Consider the following 23,979-nt stretch of genomic DNA (forward strand, 5'->3'; position numbering starts at 1 on the left):
ATAAAGAACTCGATCAAAAGAGAGAGAGAGATAGAGAGAGAGAGAGAGAGAGAGAAAGAGAGAGATAGAGAGAGAGAGAGAGAGAGAGAGAGAGAGAGAGAGAGAGAGAGAGAGAGAGAGATAGAGAGAGAGAGAAGTAAGTAAATACTTACTCGCTGTAAATATCGATCTCTATCGACATTCCTCTCTAAGATTTTTTCATTTCAAATTTTTCAATTTTACAAGAAACCTTTTACAAGGATCTTTATCTTTGTTTGTTTCTTTTTCTTTTTTTTTATATCGCAATCGAAATAAATCAATCGGCATGATGACGTGGTAAAAAAAAGAAGAAAAGAAAATATTACTGAGAGATCGGGTTTTGCTTGGATCAGGTAAAAGATCCAAAAGATTAGTGTCCGTTGAAAAAATCGGATAACGTTTACTGACGAAATAAAAGACAAAAAAAGAAAACTTCTTAATACAATCGTCGAGTCTACATACATTGTTTCTTGTATTATCTCTTTCTTTTTTGTTTATTTTTTTGTTATTTTTTTTGTTTTGTTTTGTTGTTTTGTTTGGAAGAAGAAAAAACATCGTAACGTAAGGATCAAGACGCAACCTCGTTTCTTTCTTTTTTTTTTTTTTTTTCTTTCAAGGTGAAAAACGAACGTTAAATCGAGAAACTCGGTTTTATCAAGATTTGCAATAACTATAATATAGCAATTATAAGATTAAAACTTAATGAAATAATCAACTGACAACTCTGGGGTTCCGATCGATCTTTAACAGTCGATCTCTTTTAAACCGGCAATAAATTTTTTAAATTTTTATCGGAAAAGTGGAAAAAATAAAAGAGATAAAATAAATCATAATACATCGACGATAATCAATCGAAACCCCAAATGCGTCGAAAGACTAGAATGATTAAAAATAAACGCCTGCAACAATATAAAATCTATCTTCCTACTTATTATAATAATGACGATATCTAAAATAATTATAATGATACCATGATGAAATAATATTGATACAATAATTATAAAATGATGGAGAACATAAGATAAAAATTCGTGCCTTTTTTTTTTTTTGATTGGGGGTAAATACGTTAAACAAAATACATATATATTTTTTGTGTAATAACGCAACGATTGTAACTTCAATAATATTTACAAGTTCGCGACAACGAAATAAAAGTGATGAGGAAAAAAAAATTATGATATCGCGAAAGAGATATTAATATCTTTGTAAAAACACGATGCAGTGTTATTGTCGAGTTTGTCCTGTTTAAGATAATTAATTAGATTCTAACGAATAAATTAATATTATAGCACATTTCGAACTCTAACTAATGGTTTCTGTGATACACATGCTTTACGATCGAGTTACAAACGATACTCTCGTTAAAGAAAAATTCTGGACGGATGGACGTAAATCTATATGAAGATAAATTTCTCCCTTATCCCTTCCCCCCCATTGTTCACGTTTAAATCTTTACCTGAGCACAAACGTGATTTGATTGTATCGCGCGTATGATAAAAAAAAAAAAAAGAAGAAAAATAAATTAACGAATCTTTTTCTGGTTCGTCTCGACCTACGTAAAGTTCGGCGTAAAAAATGGCAAACTTCGTTCGTTTTCTAATATAAACTTTCGATTGCTTCGATAAATCGATCTATGATATTTCTTATCTCTTTCGTTTGACGGTAAAGATCAGAATATCGAAGTTTAGCAAAAAGTAAGAAATGAGTAGTCTAATCGAGATGGCGTCAGTCGGTGCACTCGGAAGCGAAACTCTCGAGATCGACGTAATGGCCGTTCATATTGTCCTCGAGAAGTTGTGCCAGATCCCTCCTTAGAATTTGAAATTCTGGTCTGCGGTCGGGATCAGCGTGCCAGCATCGGGATATCACCCTGAAGAGCTCGCTTCGACAGTGGGACGGTCTCTCGAGGCGATAACCGCTTTGCACGTTCCGCATGACTTCCCTTGCCGTCATATCCGGGTACGGCGTTGAGCCTAAACAACATAAAATATTTTGTCAGTTCTCTGTTCATCTTACCGGGATTTATTCTCGAGAATTGCCTCAAGCAACGATATAATCCGACTTGTTTATTAAAGGGTGCCTTTAGCAAGATAAAGAATGATTGTGACACTCGAAAGAAAGAAAATATATGACGGGGTTTTATTTGTTAAAAAAAAGAAAAAGAATAGTGTATTTAATCGACAATATTTAATCTAAAAAAAAAAAAAGGAAAAAAAAGAACGAAGAAAATGTTTTTCACAGACATTTTTTGGTCGTGCCGTTAAAAATTTCATATCCTTCATTTTTAATAACGTACCGAGCGTTACTATTTCCCACATTAAAATGCCGAAGCTCCAAACGTCAGTCTTCGTAGTGAAAAGAGAATAAATCAACGATTCTGGTGCCATCCATCTTATCGGCAATGCGTTTCTACCGTGTCTCGTTTCGATCACCTCGCCGTCTTCATTCGCGAATCTCGACATTCCAAAATCCGCGATCTTGCAGAGTTTGTTGTGATCGACTAAAACATTCCTAGCTGCGAGGTCACGATGTATTATCTGAAAAAAATACGATAAAAATGTATTTAAATGAACGTACACGTATAAGACTATAAAATCTCTCTCTCTCTCTCTCTCTCTCTCTCTCTCTCTCATTACTGTCTCTTAATATTTAAATATTAAATACAAATAAAGACACTTGGTTGAAAAATATGAACGAGCAAACTCTCGCTAGAATCTTCGGACCTAGTCTAACCTGTAGATGATGCTAATGAACCAAACAACTCAATGCCAAGGCAAACAAGATATATATATATATATATATATATATATATATATATATATATACACACCCAATCTCTTCTTTAATGATTTCATCTCTTAGATTTATTACTTCCCGCCGTTATTTTCGTAACCGGCACGAAGACGCCGCGAGACGTCCATCAATTTGCGAGAAAAAAAAAGCTCCCCAACGTGTTATGTATTCGATAAATACAATAAAATGATTTTTTATCCGCATGTGTAAGAACAATAATCAATAATTCGTTGTACGTGTGCCGTAGTCTTCTTACGTCATTTGAATTACCACGTGATCGTTGGAACATACCTGTTATCATTCTAAATACAAGTTTGAAGACACAACTGCTCTCACTTCGTTGCCAGCTGTATTTCCACCTCCTTCGTTACTTTATCCTAATAATGAGCAAGTAATTTAGCCTTCGTAATAGTTAAATACGGACAAGGTTCGTGTTGTTATCTATAGATGCGAATGATGCGTACCATGCTGATCCTTCATTTTCTTTTTCTTTTTCTTTGTCTATTTTTTCTTCTTTTTTTCTTTTTACCTTTTATAAACATCGATGTTATGCGATCGGCGTAAATCAATTTAATTATCAAAGAGATAGAACGAGATTAGATAAAAAATTTCTAAGAAATAGCATCCGCTTTCCTTGAAATTTATTTAATAAAACATACGATAGGAGATATATCAGATAACGTCCTATTTCGAATAATAAATAACCTCTTGAAATCCTTGTCAATCAATGCCGGCACAAGGCGTCCTTTAATCACCAAAGATCCGTACGGTTAGTCACGTGCGATATTAGATGCATTCTCTCTATTTCAAAGCATTTTCGAAGATAGGAGAGATAAGTTTGCCTATGGCTGAAATTACCTATGAGAACCTAGCTCTTTCTTCTCTTTTCTCTCTCTCTCTCTCTCTCTCTCTCTCTCTTTCTTTCTTTCTTTCTTTCTTTCTTTCTTTCTTCCTTTCTTTCTCTCTTTTTCTTTCTCTTATTCACGCAATTATCCATCAAGTCGAGAAGATTAGTTTTCGCATTGCGCTTCTGGGAAGCCATTATACGAACGGAAACACGCAATTCGTTCTTTCAGAGAAGCCTATCGACAATCCTACTTTTAAAATTTTTTTTTGCTTTTCCTTTTTGCCTTTTCTTTTCTTTTCCTTTTTCGACCAGACAAAAAATAACTGACTGGTGTTATTAATTCTTTTTTTTTTCATTTCTTTTCTTTTTCGAATGTTAATAGATCGAATACCGAAGGAATCCAGCATACAAATATGCAGGACCTTCTTTTTAAAGATTTCTTAAAAAATATTTCTTTAATGATTTCGAAAAATAAATATTTTCCTTAACGAAAGTGTGATGTATTCAATTTAAAAAATATGGCAATGAATTTCTCCTATATACCTTCTTCTTTTCACTAACACGAAATTAAGATAAAAGATTTTAGAATTTATCTCTATTTGTACGACAACCATTTTGACAGGTTTAACTTGTTTAAGAAATCAATTCGATCCTTTTCTAAAATTTCGTGTAAATACAACATGGTAGAAGACTTCGGTAAGAGAACGTCTTAATCGACCTTGGTGTTCGAGATTTTGAGCGTTAGTAGAATTACGATCTTTTTGACATAGAAGAAGAGATACGTTGGAATATCCGTGAATTCTAAAATAACGGAACGAACGTGTAACTATGTATGTATGTAAATACATCGACCGAGTTTTATATCGTCTCTTCAAATCTGCCGTTTCTTGTATTTCCTAAAAAAAAGAAAAAAAAAAAAAAGAAAAAAACAATAAGGACATTTAATTCCTTCTCGTCGAAAATAATAAGAGTAGGTAAGTAAGTGCTTACATACTTTAAAAACGGAAGCTGAGATAACATACGATTACGATTCAAATAAGAATGACGTAAGTCGGATTTAAACATTCCTTACGTCGAATATACAAAGCCTTGTTACGAATTCACGAATTACTTACACAGAACCGTCCAATTTGTCGAGTTTGATAAATAATTACATACAAAAGAAATTGCCTATAGGTGTATCTTAAAACAAAATTAAATGAAAGATAAGAAAAAGGATGAAGAGATTGAAATGGATAAAATTCGTGTGTACATTATGACGTACAACGATTAAAATTAAAATTGTTCTTAATTTTCAAGAGAAATTAACGAACTTTGGTATATCTATGTAAACATTTTAAATGATCGTAGAGGACGATCGTCGAGGTGTCGGCATTGAAATTTATCACGATTCTTTTCCTCTTCGCAAAGCACGCGACTACCATGAAAGAAAAGAAAAGAGATAAATGGAAAGGGAAAAAGAGAAAGAGAGAGAGAGAAAGAGAGAGAGAGAGAGAGAGAGAGAGAGAGAGAGGGTAAGAGAAAAAGAATAATAATAAAAAGAGGATTGAATGCGGCCCGTTTCGTCGTTTGACTCTCTCTCTCTCTCTCTCTCTCTCTCTCTCTCCCTCTCTCTCTCTTACACTCTCTTCTTCTCAGCTCCACGGCCCGCGCAAACTTACTTTTTCTTACCGCGACAAACCTGCCCCGGGGACCGACAATGAATTATACTGACCCACTGACTGCCGCGAAACGTGATTCGACTCTCCTTCGATGTCGTCGTTATCGGTTGATCCGTAAACAAGCCAATATCACGTGAGTCTCGCTCGTTACCGTTGGCCCTCCATCTCTTGAAGACCAATGAGACTATACCACTAATTCTCTCTCTCTCTCTCTCTCTCTCTCTCTCTCTCTCTCTCTCTCTCTCTCTCTCTCTCTCTCATTCTCATGTTCCCTCTTTACCCTTCTCTCTCCTCTCTCACTCTCTCTCACTCCCTTTATCTCTATCTCTATCTTTTTCTCTATATCTCAATCTCGATCTGTTTTTCTTTCTTACTCATTCATCCATTCGGATAAGGAGACTGATAAAGCAAGTTTACCTTTTTTGACGCGAGATATTCCATGCCTCTAGCGACGCAATATCCAAATACCGTCAGATCTCTCGATGTCAGGGCCGCCGAGTCCTCACTGAAATTGTAAAAGTCCTGCCTGGTGCGGTGATCGCGTAGATAAGCCAATAGCTTTCCGTACATCACGTATTCGAGTATCAAATAATGGGGCTCTGTAAAAGAAAACAAAGTTAAATAACTTTATTTCTTTTTCTTTTACACACACACACACACATACAGTATATATATATATATACATATGCCTATACGTATATATATATATATATATATATATATTTATTATAATATATATTTTTATATTTATTATATTTATATATTATATATATATATATATATATATATATATATATACATACATATATACAAGAAAAATATTTCACGGATGAGAATAATACTGATAAATTATACTGAATGGGGAACATAACGATAGTATAATTCGATCTCGTCACGAGATCCGATCGTTACCCATACAGAATTTATGTTTCTATCTCACGAGGTGTTTCTCCTAAACAAAAATCTCTCTCTCTCTCTCTCTCTCTCTCTCTCTCTCTCTCTCTTCTATTTGAACTAAGCATGTGATATTAGAAGGACTCGTGGTATGGATTATAAACGAAGTATGGATCCCGGTTAAAGTAATTTAAACAGTGCATTTTTGGGACCCCGTGGGCAGTATCCGGCTGATTGTAACTTATGGGGCCCAGTTTCGTTGGCAAGTTTTACCGACCAACTACGTCCCAGACCGTTTCATGTTGGTGCCTCGTCGTCGTAACTCTCACATTAGAGCAACATTATTGCCCCCTTCTAATAACTTTGGTTTGTTAAGGAACCCTTCCCAATTCTTTTTTATTTTTTACTGTACGCAAGCAAATACTTTTCGCAAGTATCATAATATTTGGTACAACGCTGCAACGTACAATATTCAACGAGTTATATTTACATACTTATGTGCATGTGTCATCGGCATATATGTAACTGCTTCGTTTTTGCTTCTCAAATACTTTCTTCTCTTTTCATTTGTACTACTTTCTTGTTTATCGTTTCTTAAGTAATCAAAAAATGAGTAGAATTGTTGAAGTTCGAAGTTTTTATCTTACTCATACAACAAATATTTCCAGCGAAACGAATTATTTTTACGTTTATCTGAAATAATGAAATTACCATGATTTGTTTAGTTGTTCAATATATTGTTATTTTTACAAAATTATATAGAGACACCTAACGTTTCCACTTACGATTTCTTACCGCAAGCAATGCTCATAGTTCACAAACATTGCGATTCCTCTTCATTTATTAAAAAATATTTACCGCATTTATTGATGCATAAAACGTGTAGCATCGTATTTAATCAAACGATCGTGTTCGTGTACATGTACACATACCGATATGGTACGAAAAGGAAACAATAGCCAAGACAAATGGAAAATAATAAACGTTCGTTGCAAGCTAAACGTTTTATCGCGACATTCGATTAACGAAATTCGATAAGGCTATAATATACCTTTACGATTTGATTTCTCGTACAAAATAAAAATTTTCAATTTTCATTATCGCAAAATATTAAGACTTATATGTATATATTCACATATGCGTTGTGTATCGACAGCTGTGCACCGAGTGTAACACGTAAGAAGATAAACAGCTTCCGTGAAAATATTACTAAGGCGAAACAAAACTTTTCGAGTTGCTATTTCGAGTTCCGTAAACACATGCACCGCACATATGTATGCACTTGAAAAATGAACGAAGCAAAAAAAATATGAAAGAAAGAAAAAAACACTAATGAATTTCTCAATATAATTTCGATGTCTCATAAGAGTTCCCATTTTTCATTTTTATCGAACAAATAAAAAAGATTTAACGAGAATCGAAAGGAAAAGAATCGATCGAGTTGTAAATTGAAATATCATCGGAGTATAGAGCTGATCGATAAATGGGTATAATGAAAGCGTTGGGTTGCATCTTATTGTCGGAGAGATACGTCGAGTTCTGTAAAAGAAAAAGAAGAAGAAGAAGGAAAAGGAAGAGAAGAAGAAGAAGAAGAAGAAGAAGAAGAAGAAGAAGAGCGACGCCGTCGTAAGTCTAAGAAAGAGAAGAGAAAAACACGAAGCCACCTCCTCCTCGTTCTCCTCCTCCTCCTCCTCCTCCTCTCAAACTCCTTCTCTCTCATCCTCCTCATCCTCTGGCGTCGAGACCGAAAGGATAAATGCGGAGGACACGAAACCACAATGTCGTAAATTTTCTGCGACGGACCCTCCGAGCTGGTCGGGGGCGCGTTCTATTGTGCGCCGAAAAGGGTCCGACAAGGCACGCTCCTTGAGCTTCAACCAAAAACTCTACCGCGGCGGAAGCTAAAGAGCCAAAATAGGGAGTAGCGATTATTTTAATTGCGTTAAAACATTTTTAAATTCTCTCCGATCTCAAATGCAATCTCGATTTTCGAAAGTGATACGAAAATTAAGAAATAACAAAATTCTTTCTTTTGTTCTGTCAATTTTTTTATATTTTTAAGATGAAAAAAAAGAGATAAGAAAAAGAAAAAATATAAAAATTGAATGAAAAGAATTTCGATAAAGAGAAATATGCTTAACTGACGTATTGTACTGAGAGGATCTGTGCGAGGAACGCGTATAGAAATTTATACGTACGATGAAGAAGACGATAGTAGAGAGAGAGAGAAAGAGAGAGAAAGAGAGAGAGAGAGAGAGAGAAAGAGAGAGAGAGAGAGAGAGAGAGAGAAAGAGAGAGAGAGAGAGAGAGAGAGAAAGAGAAAGAAGAAAAGCATTGTACATAATGTTCTCCAGCTTCCTCTTATTCTTCTTCTCATCGAGATTTTACTCTTTCTCTTCCTTAGTTTTGATGTCTCAAGCGTGAAACAAAATCATCAGAGATCAAACGATTGATTCGTGAGAAAAAATAAGACAATCACTCTGTAATATCTATCTGCGATGAAGTGACATGATAAATCCATCTTTCGAGCGTGGAATAATGATTTTCTTTATTTTTCACATTACGCTTTTCAATACGTATGATGCATGCGATTAAATTTTCAAGGACGAAAAAATTAAATACTAGTTTTCGTATTTTCCTCTCTCGTGAATTCCACAAAGATGAAGATGAGTAATTTCTTTGAAAAATATTTTAGTTCGTACAGGAAAAACGACAATATGATAATATTATAAATATGATCTAAAAAAATTGTTTACCAGTATAACTCTCTCGTATCATCTTAAACTAATTACTCTTGAAATAATAAAAAACGACGGGTCGGTCAACCTTTCGTTTATAATAACTTAATCAATGTTGATCGCGTGTAAATCATTAAATTCCAGAGAATAAAAAAGAAGTTGTGTCGCCCATATGTCAACGAAAGGAATGTTTCTCTCTCTCCCTCTCTCTCTCTCTCTTTCTCTCTCTCTATCTTTCTCTTTCTCTTTCTCTTTCTCTTTCTCTTTCTCTTTCTCTTTCTCTTTCTCTTTCTCTTTATCGACAAGTTAATCACCGTGAAGTAATGGAAATGTCGAGGATTTTTTTCTCTTTGAAGGATTTTCGCATCCTTTGACATACATGAGAGTACGTACGTTTATATTAAAAATGTATTAGGGTCATTAGGATAAACATCGAACAGGATAGGAACAGAACAAAAAAGTCAATGAATTCGATTTAATGTAAAAAAAGAATAAGAGATCAAAAAAATAAAAGTATGTGAGCTTGATGTTTTGTTTATCGAACAAAAAAATGTATAGAATTGCATCACTCAATCTATACACACAAATATGTTTGTTTGTATGTATGTATGTATGTATGTATGTATGTATGTATGTATGTATGTATGTATGTATGTATGTATGTATGTATGTATGTATGTATGTATGTATGTATGTATGTATGTATGTATGTATGTATGTATGTATGTATGTATGTATGCATGCATATATGTATATGTATATATATATATATATATATATATATATATATATATATATATATTACGTACATACCGTGTAAGTACTAATCAATTACAAATTAATGATACCGAACATCGACGATTCGTCTTCCTTTCATTTACAAAATAATCAAATGCGACACAAATGATCGGCGCTTATTGTGTATGTTGGAAATAAGAAAAATAACAAACTTAATGATAGCTCGTAGAAAATTTGTCTCTATCAGAATTTATTGTCAAAGTCAGTTATTATTTCCTCTTTTTCTTTCTTTTCTTTCACGTTTTTCGTCGAACTAATTTGCTTTTAATTCGATATTTGTTTTTTCTTTCTCTTTTTCTTTTTTAGCGATATGACGACTTACGTTGACCGTGAGAAATTTTGTTTACCAACTAGTTTTATAAATTTCCAAATCATAAATTTTATTAACGAGTGCATATAATATAGAAAGAATGCAGAAGGATAGCCTAATAGCTTGATCAGCATATTTCGCAAACCAAAACATCTACGTCAATGAGAAACGTAAACAATGTTATAGTATTAGTACTAACTGATAGTAGTATTGGTAGTTTTTATAAGCTTGCTATGCTGTTATCAAGATTCATAAGAAATAGAGACAGAGAGAGAGAGAGAGAGAGAGAGAGAGAGAGAGAGAGAGAGAGTGAGAGAGAGAGAGAGAGAGGAGAGAGAAAAAATAAATGATATCCGTTCATTATCGAAGATGCGCCATTCGCGTTTTTTTTTTATACGCTACCAAACAGACAAGCGAAAGAAAAGGAATTTTTTTACGATTTAAAATCCGACACGATTTTTATAATGTTTTCGTCATCGATGAGAACGTAACGAATAGATCCTCATTAATATATATATATATATATATATATATATATGTATACCGAATTTTTAATTAATAATTAATTCATTGATATAATTAATTTATAAATAATTCATGTATTTTTGTAAAAAAAACTCACCCTCTTCGGTGCAACAACCTAAAAGTGTTACAACGTTCGGATGACTACCAAGCTGTTGCATGATCTCTAATTCCCGTACTAAATCTTCTTTTTCACGTTCAGAAGCACCTTCTTTCACTGTTTTAACAGCCACTAATCTCGTTGTACCCTGATGACCAGTCAAGTCGTCGGCTTCGGCTTTCCAAACCTAACGAATGATAAAAAAAATTCAATGTTTTACATTTTAAATGGATCCTATTCAATTGTTATATAGAACGTAATAATTTATAAATGTTAACGTATAGTATCAACATAAAAATTATTAATAATAATTGTCGACTAATCGTTGTATCGTCACAAAATAACAAATTCAAAGATTCGTATACTCGTTATTACCGAGAAGAGTTTCGTGTATATATTATATGTACATATACGTATGTATAGATGATACTCATGAGATTTCTATATTCTCGTTAAAATTCGCCTTTTTATGCGAGCATTTAACGCGTTACAAAAAACGCGTCCCATGTATGTATGTAGTTATATGCGCCGCGAGATTCTCTGACGATTTATTATCCTCGCTTTTCGTACGAGGAGAAAAGAAAACATATAATGCCTTACCTGTCCAAAGTTTCCTTGCCCGAGGACCGTTTGTAACCTAAGCTTATCTCTAGGAAACTCCCATCTGGATTCTTGCGACGGAGGTGGCGGTGGTTTCTCCGCTTCGTGACACTGAATGGGTGAATAAAAAAAAAAAGAAAGAAAAGAAAAAAAGAAAGAAAAAAAAAAGAAAAAAAGAAAAAAGATAAAAAAGAAAAAGAAAGGATACATAAATAAAAACGAGAGCAAAATAATAAGATTTAAATTCGCGATAGGGAATAGGTTTTCTTTTTTTTTTTTCTTTTTGGGCGCTTATCAAAGTGGTAGATAAATCATTCTTACCAAATGTTGTATCCTCGGTAGCTTTGTAATCGCCTTCTCGATGGACGTTTTAAAATCCCCATTTTCGAGATTAAGAGCGTCCTTCCTATAACTTATCTCGGATGACGTGTCCGATTCTTCAAGCACCTGCATAAGTAAATCATCATCGACGTTAATCGTCGAATGAAAGAAAGAAAGAGAGAAAGAAAGAAAGAAAGAAAGACAGAAAGAAAGAAAGAAAGAAAGAAAGAAAGGAAGGAAGGAAGGAAGAGGGAAAGGAAAAAAGAAAGAAAGAAAAAAAGAAAGAAAGAAAGAAAGGAAGAAAGAAAGAAAGAAAGAAAGATCCGATGGTGACGTTACGGCCACGAACAAGATGCAAATATTATGACGAGAGAAGACGTAGAGTTTGACGTAAATTCGAGGTGATAAATAAATCGACTAACAAAGGATGATAATAATAAACATAACATCTTAAGAAGCTGCTGTGATTTAAAGAAAGAAAATAATTCTTTTCTTTTCTTTCTTGTTTTTCTTTATTCGCTCGAGGCGATTTGAAATAAGAAAAAAGGAAAAAAAAGAAAACAGAAAAAATAAAAAAATATATCTTTATCATCAGATTTTTTATTTATTTCTCATTTTTTTTTCTTTTTTTCATCGAATCAATCGAAAAAGGTACGTGACTCCGTAAGGGGCATAAATCTCTCGCGACCATAATCGCGGGTCGAGAGATCTTCGATCGTATGTTCGATGATTCATCGAAAATCCTTCGTAAGGCAAGGCAATCGCGTTCGTTCGCGATGACCGCTTTTTTGTTTTGATTTATTTTTTCTTTTCCTTTTTTTATCTTCTTCATACATTATCGCGACGAAAAGCTGTTAATGATGACAACAATGGAAATCGAAATGACAGAAAATCTTTTTTCTTTTTTTTTTTTTCCAACGTGATAAGTATTATTATACCACGTTAATTGTATACTACTCGAGTACGACGACTCGGTGAAAAGAGAATCCAAAGAGCTCGGACTACTTTCGCTCGCGTGGAGCAGTTTACTTTCAAATCTACGGCATCCTTCCTCTCTCCGTCTCTTTCTCTCTCCCTCTCTTTCTATCTTATTCCCTCTCTTTTTTACACTCTCTTTCTCTTCGTTTCTCTGGGTCAAGCCTACGCTAACCCAGATATCGAAAAGATGTTGGTGAAACGGAGCAGACAGCCTTCCCAGGTCAACGACTCACCTTACGATTCCTAATGATCAGTCTTCTAAGAATGAGTCCAACGCCAACGGCAATTGGAAATACGACGAGCGTAGCCAAAATATAACTGACTACTGCTACGGTCTCTTGTGAGGCAATGGCGTCGACATCGTGTCTCTTCGTCACTTCACTAATATTCACAGACTCTCGTGGGCTAACGGCGATCAAACCACTATCAAAAAATGTCCTATTGAATTCGATCGGTTGATAACCTAAACCGGCATAATCCGATATAACGGAGCGATTCGGATAAATCGATCTGTACCTCGTCCTATTAACGAAATTGGAAGATGTACTAGTAGGTCTGATAGTGGTTCTAGGGGTTGATTTGGTGGTTAATTTAGGGGTGGGTTTGACGGTGGGTTTTCTGGTAGCAGAGGGAGTGGTGTATCGCGAAGCAGGAGCTTCCTGAGGTGACTCCATTCTGTCTTTAGTCACATTACTTTCCTCTAAGGGTAGTTCGACTGTACGAGTAGCAGGACCGAGGGTGCTGCTATCGTTGAATATGTCTGAGGTGTTGTAAAGTTGCATTATAGGAAGTACATCGTCTTCCTGTTTTGTTTTGTCTGAGAAACTGCGTCCTCTGCTTTCGTGAAAATCGTGCATATGCTGTTGAGCAATTCGATTTGGAAATAAATTTATCGAAACGGTGGACGTTTCCAAGTTCGGCAAAGTATTACTCTCCGTGCTCGAAGTGTTCTGCGATCTATACATCTTTTGAATCTCGGAAGGATCAAGATCTGCCGCTAAACCGAACGGTCTATCTTGATCCGGTTTTCTACTCGAAGTTAATCGATTTATAGATTCCGTCGTACTCGAGCTTAACATACGATTATCGCTCGATATCGTTTCAACGAGTAACTTGGGTGTCACCGGAAATACGGATGCACTAGTCGTAACTTCCGGCGGCATCGTAGTCGTAGTCATTATGGTGGAGTGGTGCTCGTTATTGCTCTCCTTCCGAACCTCGTCTTTGGTATCGGAGCTAGACAGGCTATCGATCGAAGCTTCGGTATAATCATCGGTCAAAGGAGAAGATGAAAGAAGATCGACGTTCGTTGTCTCTTCCGGGACTTTCAAATCTGACAAACTTTCATTTGTTGTAAATTTTTCTTCAAAGGTACGATTGACCTTCAAGGAGGCTTCATTTTCAATACGAGATTCATCCTCTCGACGCTCCAGATCAAGGGAATTCTTTCTGTCAGCGTCAACGAGAACGGTATCTCGCGTGCCCGTGGAAGGCATCGCTTCCGGGCTCGCGTCTTTCGGGTTCACCGCACCGCTGTGTAAGACAGCGCTAGCTGATTTATGAAGAAAACTTCGATTATGATAATGATGATAATGCTGTTGATTATGCTGTTGATGATGATGATGAAGATAAGGGTCGATTGAACCTTCGTTGATAACGAGGGCTACTCTATCGGGCCACTGTTGCTGATGCTGCTGTTGTCTGTTTCGAGTAAGAGCGCTCGCGATTCTCACGGGTGCGCGTTGCGGCGCTGACTGAGCGCCGGTTCGGTGGGCACCGCTCGCGAGGACTTTTCTTCGTCGTTCCCCCACCAAGGAGGGAGTAGCGATCGTACTCGGTCTTCCAACCGCTTCGACGCTCCTGCCAGTACTGAGTCCAGCGGATTGCGAGGGTTCCTCGCTGATGCCGGCAGCACCGGCGGAAGCCTCCGTCGACGGTGACTCTACCCTGCTGTTCGTTATCTCGCTGGAAGCGCTCCTCCGAGAGCCTCCACCTCCTCCTCCTTCTTCTCCTCTTCCTCCACCACTTCCTCCGTCAACTCTTCCTGTTCCTCTTACTCCAGTCTCTCCGCTTAGCCCAGGTCCAGTGTAGTTGCGCAACAGTCTCGTCACGTTGGTTATCGTATACGCGTACACGTGTTGCTGGTGATGCCGGCGAGTCTCTTGCGTTGTAGTCCTCAACGTCGTCGCCGTCGTCGCCGTCGTCGCCGTCATCGTCGTCATCGGCATCAACGTCGTCGTCGTCGTTGTCGAAAAGTCTTTGACCGAAGACTCGATGTTGTAAGGTTCCGTCACGACGATTCTTAATATCGTCGAACTTGCCGTACTCTCGTCGATGCTATTACTCTCGCGAGACTTCTTATCGTCCTTCGATAAACGGTACTCGGTAACATCATCGTTTTCAACTTTTTCTTCGGTATCTTCCATCTTTTTACTCCTTCGAAAACTACCTCTTGACACCTTCATCTTCTGAACACCGTTCTCATCCTTCCGCTCCACTGTTTGCTCTTCGAGCTCTGTCGTATTTCCATTCTGTGTCATGTCCTTACTAGGGATCACGTTCGTGGCAATTGTCGAGTCAGACAATCTCGTTTTCCTGTAATACAAATTCGGCACGTCTCGCAACGTGTTCTTCGTTGTCTTAGATACTTTGTTCTTCTCGATCATACGTCTTTCCAAAGCAACGTTGGTCTCCTCCTTCGAGATTTCTTCAGGTCGAATCGTCGTTGTCGTTCCTGTTGCCGTTGTCGTTGTCGTTGTCATTGTCGTTGTCGTTGTCATTGTAGTTGTCGTTGTCGTTGTCGTTGTCGACGTCGTAAGCGGTGACAAGCTGGTTCTCTTGCTAGAATTTCTCCTTCGCAAGGTTGTTGGAGTAACTGAGACAAGTTCGTTCGAATCGTTACCAACTGTCGTTACGTTCTGCAGTTCAGGTTGTAGTTTCTGACCGAAATAAAGGAACTGCGACATGTCCTCCATAGGAATGTTACTTTCGACGGGTCTAAAGTGCTTGTAAAGAGAATCCGGCATTGAAACGATGTTTTTTTTACGAACATTATCAGTCTCCAAGGACTTGGGGATGCTCGTTACTGGCGCCATCGTCATCGTGGACTCTATGTTCTCTCGTTCGCTCATCAATGTCGTTAAGTTCTCTTCCATCGTTACTTTGAACGTTTTCTTGTCAGCATCGTCGGTACCGTTCTTCGCCATAGAAACACTAGCATACACTCCTTCGTTCTTCGTCTCCTGTGCTTCCAGGATATCTGGTGGATCCCTTGGAGTGACGTCGATGAGACGGCCGTTTCGTTGCCTCGACATCCGTCGTCTTCGAGCTGCAAGAATGTTTCGCAGTACCTGTTCCCTCTTAGCTTTCGACGAGAGTACTTCGATGGAGGGTATCTCGGTGCTCGAGGACACTAGACCTTGAAATTTTTCTTCCTTCTCTGTTGTTTCTGCGAACAAATAAAAGAAAATTAATAAACCATGGGTTACAGGAGTAAATAAGTAATTGAAAAAAAGGCGATTGCGTTTACTCGAGTCTAAAGAACGCGAACGTTTATTATCCGCGGAACGCGTTCCTTTCATTTTCCCGTCGTCGTGTGTCTTGAATAATGCAGGCCACCCCCCGTTATCTCTATCGTAATCGAGAATCATCAACTGACCTTGAAATGGAGACGCACGGTATCATCTTTGTTGGACGAAATTCTAGTGGCATTACTACGTTGAGAGATTGTTTCTTTTATTCTTTTCGTGACGTTAAACAAGAAGCACGAGGATAGAGAAAGAGAGAGAGAGAGAGAGAGAGAGAGAGAGAGAGAGAGAGAGAGAGAGAGAGAAAACAAGAAGAGAAGGAAAGAAAGAGAAAGAGAAAGACAGAAAAAGGGAATATAGCTAAGAATGCCGTCGTATATGTTGGCGTTGGAAGGAGGCTACGAAGTCGTGGGTTATCGCCACGAACGTGACCGCATAAAGGATCGTAATATTTTATGTGAACACGTGTATGAGGAAGGTCAGTATTGCTCCTGTTCTTGTTTCGCGAGTACGCGAGCGTGCTACGTACCGGACTCAACAATTCAACGAGTCGGCCTACTAAACTATAATGCGAACGCATTATATTTTCAAAGCAACGTTCCTTACTCTCTTTTTTTTCAAATTAAATTAATGATAAATAAATCTCAATCTTTATCTTGATTACGCGATCTTGATATCGAAATGTTTGGAAAAATATAATGTTATATTTATCAGATACATATATGTATAAGCAAAGTGGAAAACACAGTGGAAATTTAAAATAATATGTTTAGATTTTCGAAAAAAAAAGATAATCTCTCACGGCTCCTCGTTATCTACGTTTATTATCTCAAGATTTTATATCGGAGAAACCTTAGCCTTGACGACGTGCTTTTGATATCGCAAAACAATCTACTACGACGATTCAATATTATTATTCATTATATTCGAATAAAGCACCATAAAATGATTTACACTTCCGACCGAAGAACGAGACAAAAAGATTCCTCTTTAAATAGTAAATTACGTAATCGTTTGATTAAAGTTTGCTGCCGTTTCGTCGATTTTATGGAGTTAAGTTAAAAGAAAAAAAGAAAAAACAAGATAGAAAGAGAAAAAGAGAAAAAGAGAGAGAGAGAGAGAGAGAGAGAGATTGAGAAAATGTTTAATTAATTCCGACGAAATAATCGTTATTGACCGATAGAAAACATAAAGTAAAGAATGACAATGGCTTTAAGTAAGATCAAGAACATCGACAATTACGGTAGTTTAGCATTATCAACGATCATAAGAAGAGTACCACTTTGAACATCAACGATTAATCATTAAATATTTACATAAAAATTTGCTCTATCATCGTTTCTTCTCTAAACTCAATATAGCCGTTGGCTATACGCGCGACAAGATCAAGCTTCGCTTTTCTTCTTCCTCTTACATCCAGAAGTGTATTTTGTACCTTTATCTTCTCTCTCTCTCTCTCTCTCTCTCTCTCTCTCTCTCTCTTTCTTTCTCTTTCTCTCTCTCTCTCTCTATTTCTCGTACATCGAGGTTTGTCTCACTCTTGTGACCGTCTTTTGCGAAGCGTGAATCCGCTTCCGCTGGTGGACCTGGCTCGCAGCTACATAGAACATTTATTATATTTCAAACTTGTACAAGTTTCATGATCAATGACAATCACCTTCTACGTTTTTGCTTTTTAATTTTTTGCTCTATGATATCATCGTTCACGTAACACTTCATTTACTTATCGAAATAAATCCCCTTAGAATCGTTAGATTTATTGTAAATAAAGAAAGTATTGTTAACGTTTGCATAAGCGTACGTACGCGATACGTAAAAGTGTGAAATATAATCGTAGGAATGGAGAAAAAAATTATCTTTAATCATATTTGCCTCTCAGAATATATTAAGGAAATAATACGAAAATCTTTTATTTCTTTATTTTTTATTTTTTTTTTTTTTTTGTATTATTTCATTATGAAACTATCTTTAATGTAAGTTAAAACTTAATGTTACAATTATTTTAAATTAATTTGATATTCTTTTTATTGGAAACAAATATCGTTTATATAATATCGTTTCATAATATCGTTTCATATAACCCGTTCCAATAAAAATATGATATTTTGTAATTAAAAAAAACAATAAATCTGTTATAGAACATCATCTGTAAAAGATGTTAAGTCACGCTCGACGTAAGAATTTAAAAGGTTATTTCGACAGGATAGAAAATTCTAAAACGATCTTCTAACGTATGGTACTATTAAGAATCGTACGATACTTAATCTGATAATCATGATAATCTTAAAAATATGTATCTAGCCAAAAATTCAATTAAATTATAACAAAATGGCAATTGGTTTTTCTTTTTTTGTTTTTTTTTTTTTTTAAAATCAGTAATTTTTGTAATGTAATTTATTAACATTAATTTAATGAAAGTTTAATTGTCAATTGCATTTTTATTTGTCCACTCCTGTCCGCTGTAGAAACATTATTAGTAATTTATATGTAAATATGTCAATTTTACATCGAATATGATTTATTCATTAAATTAGATTCAGATCTGAAACTCTCAGATATAATTATTAATTACATTAAACAATTTAAGTCCCGACCTAATTATTACAGAATTTAAATGTTACAGAAATGAATATATAAGTATATTAAAATCGCCATGGAAGATCTTCTGCAACAATGATTGCTATCTAATGGATTATTTTCTTTCTTTTTTTGTTTTTCCAATTATTTAGTTTCTTTCTCAAAATATTTTAAAATATTTTGATTCTAATCTATCTTTTATTCATAAATATACCCATCCTAAAATATCCTTTAGTTTTAAATAAAATATTGATTTAACTAACAGAAGATATAACAGAAGATTTGAATAACAGAATAATTTCTTTTGTTCGCACGACAAATTAACATCTCAAGATTCTTACGAAATGAAAGATCGTGAACTATGTTTGTAATTGAACAACAGGCAACAATAATTTGAAACGATAATCGATAAATAGGAACAGTTTAATTTCGATCCATCGGATGATCGTATCTTCTTTAGTCACGATCGCGATCGTTCGAGAGGCTTCCTTTTCTAAACTACTATATCTTATGAGGATCCTTTGAAAATACCGACGAGCAATTAATGACGTAAATCGGATAATCCATCGAAGGCCGACAACCGAGCAGGATCGACAATTTATACCGATTGATCGATCGGAAAAAAGCCCCAAAAAAATGGTTGGTTCCTTCGATGTTTATCTTCTCGAAAGAGAATTAAGGGTCACGGTCTCTCTCCCCACCTCTCTTTTTCTCCTTCTCTTTCTTTCTCTTTTCGTTTTCTCCCTTTCTCTCTCTTTCTATTCGTTTCATAACTCATTTTGCGAACGGAGTTACGGAAGGAACATGGCTCGAATACACGCGATTAATCCTGGTAGCGATGGCAACTAACGCGCGTGATTACGTGTCAAAGATCGGATCGCACCGTCGAGCGTTGCATAATGGCCACGCGATCTTCCTCCTTAGAATAAGGTACATATTATATACAAAAGTGAATCTGAGGAATCGAACGATAATGATAAACATTATCGAAAAGTGACACGTAAGACAACTTTTTTCTATATTAACGTTCAATTATTACCAATATAAAAAATATTTCCTTTAAATAATTCGTATAAGACGTTATCCTTGTAGATTGAAAATGATAACGTTGAATGTAAATAAGCGAAAAAGAAGAAAAATAAGAACAAAAAAAAATTTGTTTATTACAAATCTCGTTTTTCTCTACATTCGACCGTTATTGCTGTAAAAATAAAAGAATAAAAGAAAAGAAAAGAAAAGTGAAAAAAAAAAGAAATTGATAATATCGATAAATATATTTTCTTTGAACATACGATAAACGTGATACTTAGACAAGATATATATATATATATATATATATATATATATATATATATATATATATATATATATATATATATATATGTGTGTGTTTATTTATGTTTTGACGAAGTTAGCAGAAGTATTATGCGGCAAAGGTGGCATCATCTTGCACAACAGTTATATAAGAGTTCCAAGAACGTACAATGGGTTCTCGATGTTGCATTAAATCGTATGCAGGTCCAGGTAGAACAATGGAACGCGAAGGATCGAATCGGCGTTCGCAAAAATTCATCGGACACCTTCCGGAACGCTTCCTAGATTACGTAAATGATCGTAACGAGAATCTAAAGAGATCTCGGAATATATTACGTATTAACGAATAAAAACAACAAACAAAAAAAAAGAAGAAAAAAGAAAAAAAAATATACAACAGCATTAGACAGATTGTTATTATAGGAGTCTATATCTACGAAGTTCAAAGTTCCTTAGTCTTCAACGAAGCCTCGACTAAGAACGCACGTTTCTCGCGATCACGATCAAGATCATTGACTTCTCACGAATGTAAAGCGATCCCTCGAATGCCTCCGTATTGTTGCTAGGATCCTTCGTCCGGATATCACGTAGACTCGGAGAAAGGACAGGATTATCATAGTCGTGCATCTGCAGGACGTCACGTTCTGCCACGTCGAAGTCTTTTGTGACAAAAAATTCTTTTTTTTTTTCTTTTTTCTTGTTTTTCTTTTTCTCTTGTATTCAACATACGTATTTACATACTCAAACTACGATCGAGAAGGTCCTCGTATTAACTTGAAAAAGAGAAAAAGAGAGAGAGAGAGAGAGAGAGAGAGAGAGAATATTTTACGAATCCTCCATCTAAATAGAATTCAAGGACGAACATCGACAACTTTTACATTTTTCTAAAGATTGTAAAAATTATCATTTCTAGCACGCACGCGATGCCTTCGATTTGACCGAATTCCTCTCGTGCGATCTTGATAAGTACCAAGCATGAAATTGTTACGCTCTACTACGAGCATGAAAGTTCATCGACTGCTCCTAGAACCCATTACCGACGTATCCTAAGAGTCATCGATATATTCTGATCATTTTCCTTTTACTTTTTCTCTTTTTATATCTCTTTCGTTCTCACGACAAGTAATACAAATTCTGATCGCTATGAATCCCGGAAGAAAATTTCTATATGAAATAACTTCGTTTATAAGGAAATAAATAAATAATTAAAAAGGAAACATTAAATTCGTAAAATTTTATATATATTTATATACCTACCCGTTATTTCGTAATACAAAATTGTTATTCTCCATTCATTATTCGTGAAATCGTTCAAGTTTATCGGTCGGCACGGCTAATTATATTCGATTATAGGTATAACCGGTGAAGCTTGTACACCGGTTTGAGCGCGCATGGCATCGAGATAGTATTCGATATCGACCGAGAGAAAGGAAAGGATGACTTTCCGGCGGAGACCTGGCCGTTGGATTACGCTGAAACGCACGTTCAAGGCTATCCTCAAGATCACGGTCACGTCGCCGATACTCTGGACGATCGCCATCAGTCATCGAACGATTCTCAAGAACACCTATCTACCTATCTATTTACTAGGTAGATATATAAAAATACAAAAATATATATCTATATATGTATATGTGTATGTATGTGTATGCATATATATATATGTATGTATGTATATATACATCGTACTCGTACCGATATTATAAGAAATAACTATGATATATGATTCACGATTCTTTCTTTCGAATGAATAACTTTCTTCCTTCGTTGTTAACTACGTATAACTTATAAAAAGAAAGAAAAGAAGGAGAGGAAAACAAAAAGAATTATCATCATACCTAATGATTACCTAATCTTCGTATAAGATTCCATATAAATATTATCGATCTTTCCTAACGACAGTAATATATGTTTCGAAAGAAACGATAAAACTATATTAATAACGATCGTAACAGTACAACGATCATCATCGTATTCCTCTGTTGGCTAGATTCGAGACCGGTTTTTGAGGAAGCGACTAAAGTGGCACGGACCGGTAAAGTTCATTGCCATTTCGAGCACCATTTATTCCCACTTTTAGCACCTAACGTATGGGTGTATAAGTAAATACATAAGTATCCACATTGTATATATATATATATTTGCGTGTGTATGTGTGTTTTTATATACGTAAACGGTACACGCGATTTCAGTCTTTGAAAGAATAATTGAGACAGTCCGGAATTGTTACGAGAATTCCTACAAAGAAATTACCGCTACGATCAGTTGATCAGTATCGACATATCAAAGAATAAAGAAGAAATACTATTAATCATTCTTTGATAATTTTTGAACTTCATTTGGATGAAGTAATAATAACAATTCATAACGAACTATTATAATATTTTTTACGAAATATTTACGATCTTTTCTATAAGATAATTGATAATAAAAATTTAAGGACAAAGGTAGAGGAATAAGAAGTACCAAAAAAGATAGAAAGACAAAGAAAGATATAGAGATAGAAAGAGAGAGAGAGATAAAAAGAGAGAAAGAGAGAAAGGAGAGATATTATCGAAGATCTTGTCGTGAAGATAGTAAAGAGAAAGAAAGAGAAAAAGAGAAAGAGAGAGAGAGAGTCCTCGGCCATTGCTCGATCGCGAACACATCGTCGGATGTACGTACGTTGATAATTTACACGCGATCGTCTTCCGGCACGTTATGCCGTGGCTAATGAGACCACGTGTCCTCTAGCGGCACGTTACATAAAGGCGTGGATGCGCCTCGAGAACGAAAGAGAGAAAGAACGAAAGAGAGAAAGAAAGAAAGAAAGAAAGAAAGAAAGAAAGAAAGAAAGAAAAAGAGAAAGAGAGAGAGAGAAAGAGAGAGAGAGCCATATCGTGCCGTAGGCTTGAGTCCCTTCATCTTCGAGTCACGCTTCTAACAATGGGAAGAAGAAGACCGTTTATCAGGGCCAATGCATTTAAGCTCCACCCCGTAAACTCGGTCGTCGTACTTACTTTATATTTATCTATGTATACGAATCTGACGTGAAAAATGCTTTGCAATATTTTTATTTCTTTTTTTTTTTTCGTTTCAATGATTCGTATGTGATCTTTCTTCACGTCATCTTTGGAATATATGTAATCAGATACTGGCGGTGCATGTAGGTCAGTATGTTAACCTTTTTCAAAGGAAAAAAACCACAAAATCTCTTGTTTACGAAACGAGTTTTGAAAAAAAAAAAAAGAAAAAGGAAGAAGTAAATTCATAAGAAATTTCTTTTCTCCCTCTCTTACCTCCCACCCTCCTCATCCTCCTTTTTCTATCCAATCCCCTTGAAATTTATGGATTTTCCTTGATTATTTTTAAGTGAGACGATAATGAAAAAAAAGAAAAAAGGACGCGTAGGAGTGAATAATCTCTGATCGATCCAAAAGAAAAAAAGAAAAAAAGATAGAAAGGAAAATTTCTTTTTTGTTCTTTTCGCTTCTCGCGCTTCCCCTTTCCGCGAGAGATGCGAGACAAAGCCTGTAAGGATAGTTGGATAAGTATCGTTACATGTGCCAAGGCACCGGGGATGGTCATAATGTAAGCATCGAAGGAACAACGACGACGAGAGAGAAAGAAAGAGAAAGAGAAAGATAGAGAAAGAGTGAGAGAGAAAGAGAAATAAAGAGAAAGAGAGAGAGAGAGAGCCCTGAACCGTCCATTGTATTCCGTAAGCGGAGTCGCAGGTTCAGGCAGCCTTGAAGTACCGAACCTCCCAGCGCGACAAGATGATGCATCGTTACAATGCGCCGCGCTATACTTGCCCTTTAGGGTCACGCAGAAAATCGAAGGGCTAGTCTGGTATATATCGAAGGGAACTGATCTACGTATCCAACCCTTTCTCCGATCTCTCTCTGATCTCGCTTCGTGCATTCTCTTGAAAATATGTAGGTCTGATATATAGGTATATATAATTTTCGCTCATTTTTATTTTGTTTTTATTTTCTTCCT

General features: G+C 35.9%; 1 protein-coding gene across 5 annotated transcripts in view; it reads right to left on the reverse strand.

Moving 5' to 3' along the window:
* Positions 1–394: 394 nt before the first annotated feature.
* Positions 395–23,979, reverse strand: part of LOC124424587 (serine-rich adhesin for platelets-like) — a 129,567-nt gene continuing 105,982 nt past the window's right edge. Inside the window, exons 1-8 of one of the 5 annotated variants that reach the window (XM_046963868.1) lie at positions 16,239–16,633; positions 12,814–16,028; positions 11,603–11,728; positions 11,282–11,392; positions 10,682–10,868; positions 5,737–5,918; positions 2,315–2,555; positions 395–1,991 (exon numbers count right to left, since the gene is read on the reverse strand). In XM_046963868.1, coding sequence (XP_046819824.1) covers positions 1,744–1,991; positions 2,315–2,555; positions 5,737–5,918; positions 10,682–10,868; positions 11,282–11,392; positions 11,603–11,728; positions 12,814–15,894 — 4,176 coding nt within the window. In that variant the 5' untranslated portion in view covers positions 15,895–16,028; positions 16,239–16,633 and the 3' untranslated portion in view covers positions 395–1,743. Of the gene's footprint in view, positions 1,992–2,314; positions 2,558–5,736; positions 5,919–6,310; positions 6,907–10,681; positions 10,869–11,281; positions 11,393–11,602; positions 11,729–12,813; positions 16,029–16,238; positions 16,634–23,979 lie in introns of those variants that run through there. The other 4 variants (XM_046963867.1, XM_046963869.1, XM_046963871.1 and 1 more) reach the window with 4 other exon arrangements.

The sequence above is a fragment of the Vespa crabro genome, chromosome 6, assembly GCF_910589235.1.
Source record: "Vespa crabro chromosome 6, iyVesCrab1.2, whole genome shotgun sequence".
Lineage (NCBI taxonomy): Eukaryota > Metazoa > Arthropoda > Insecta > Hymenoptera > Vespidae > Vespa > Vespa crabro.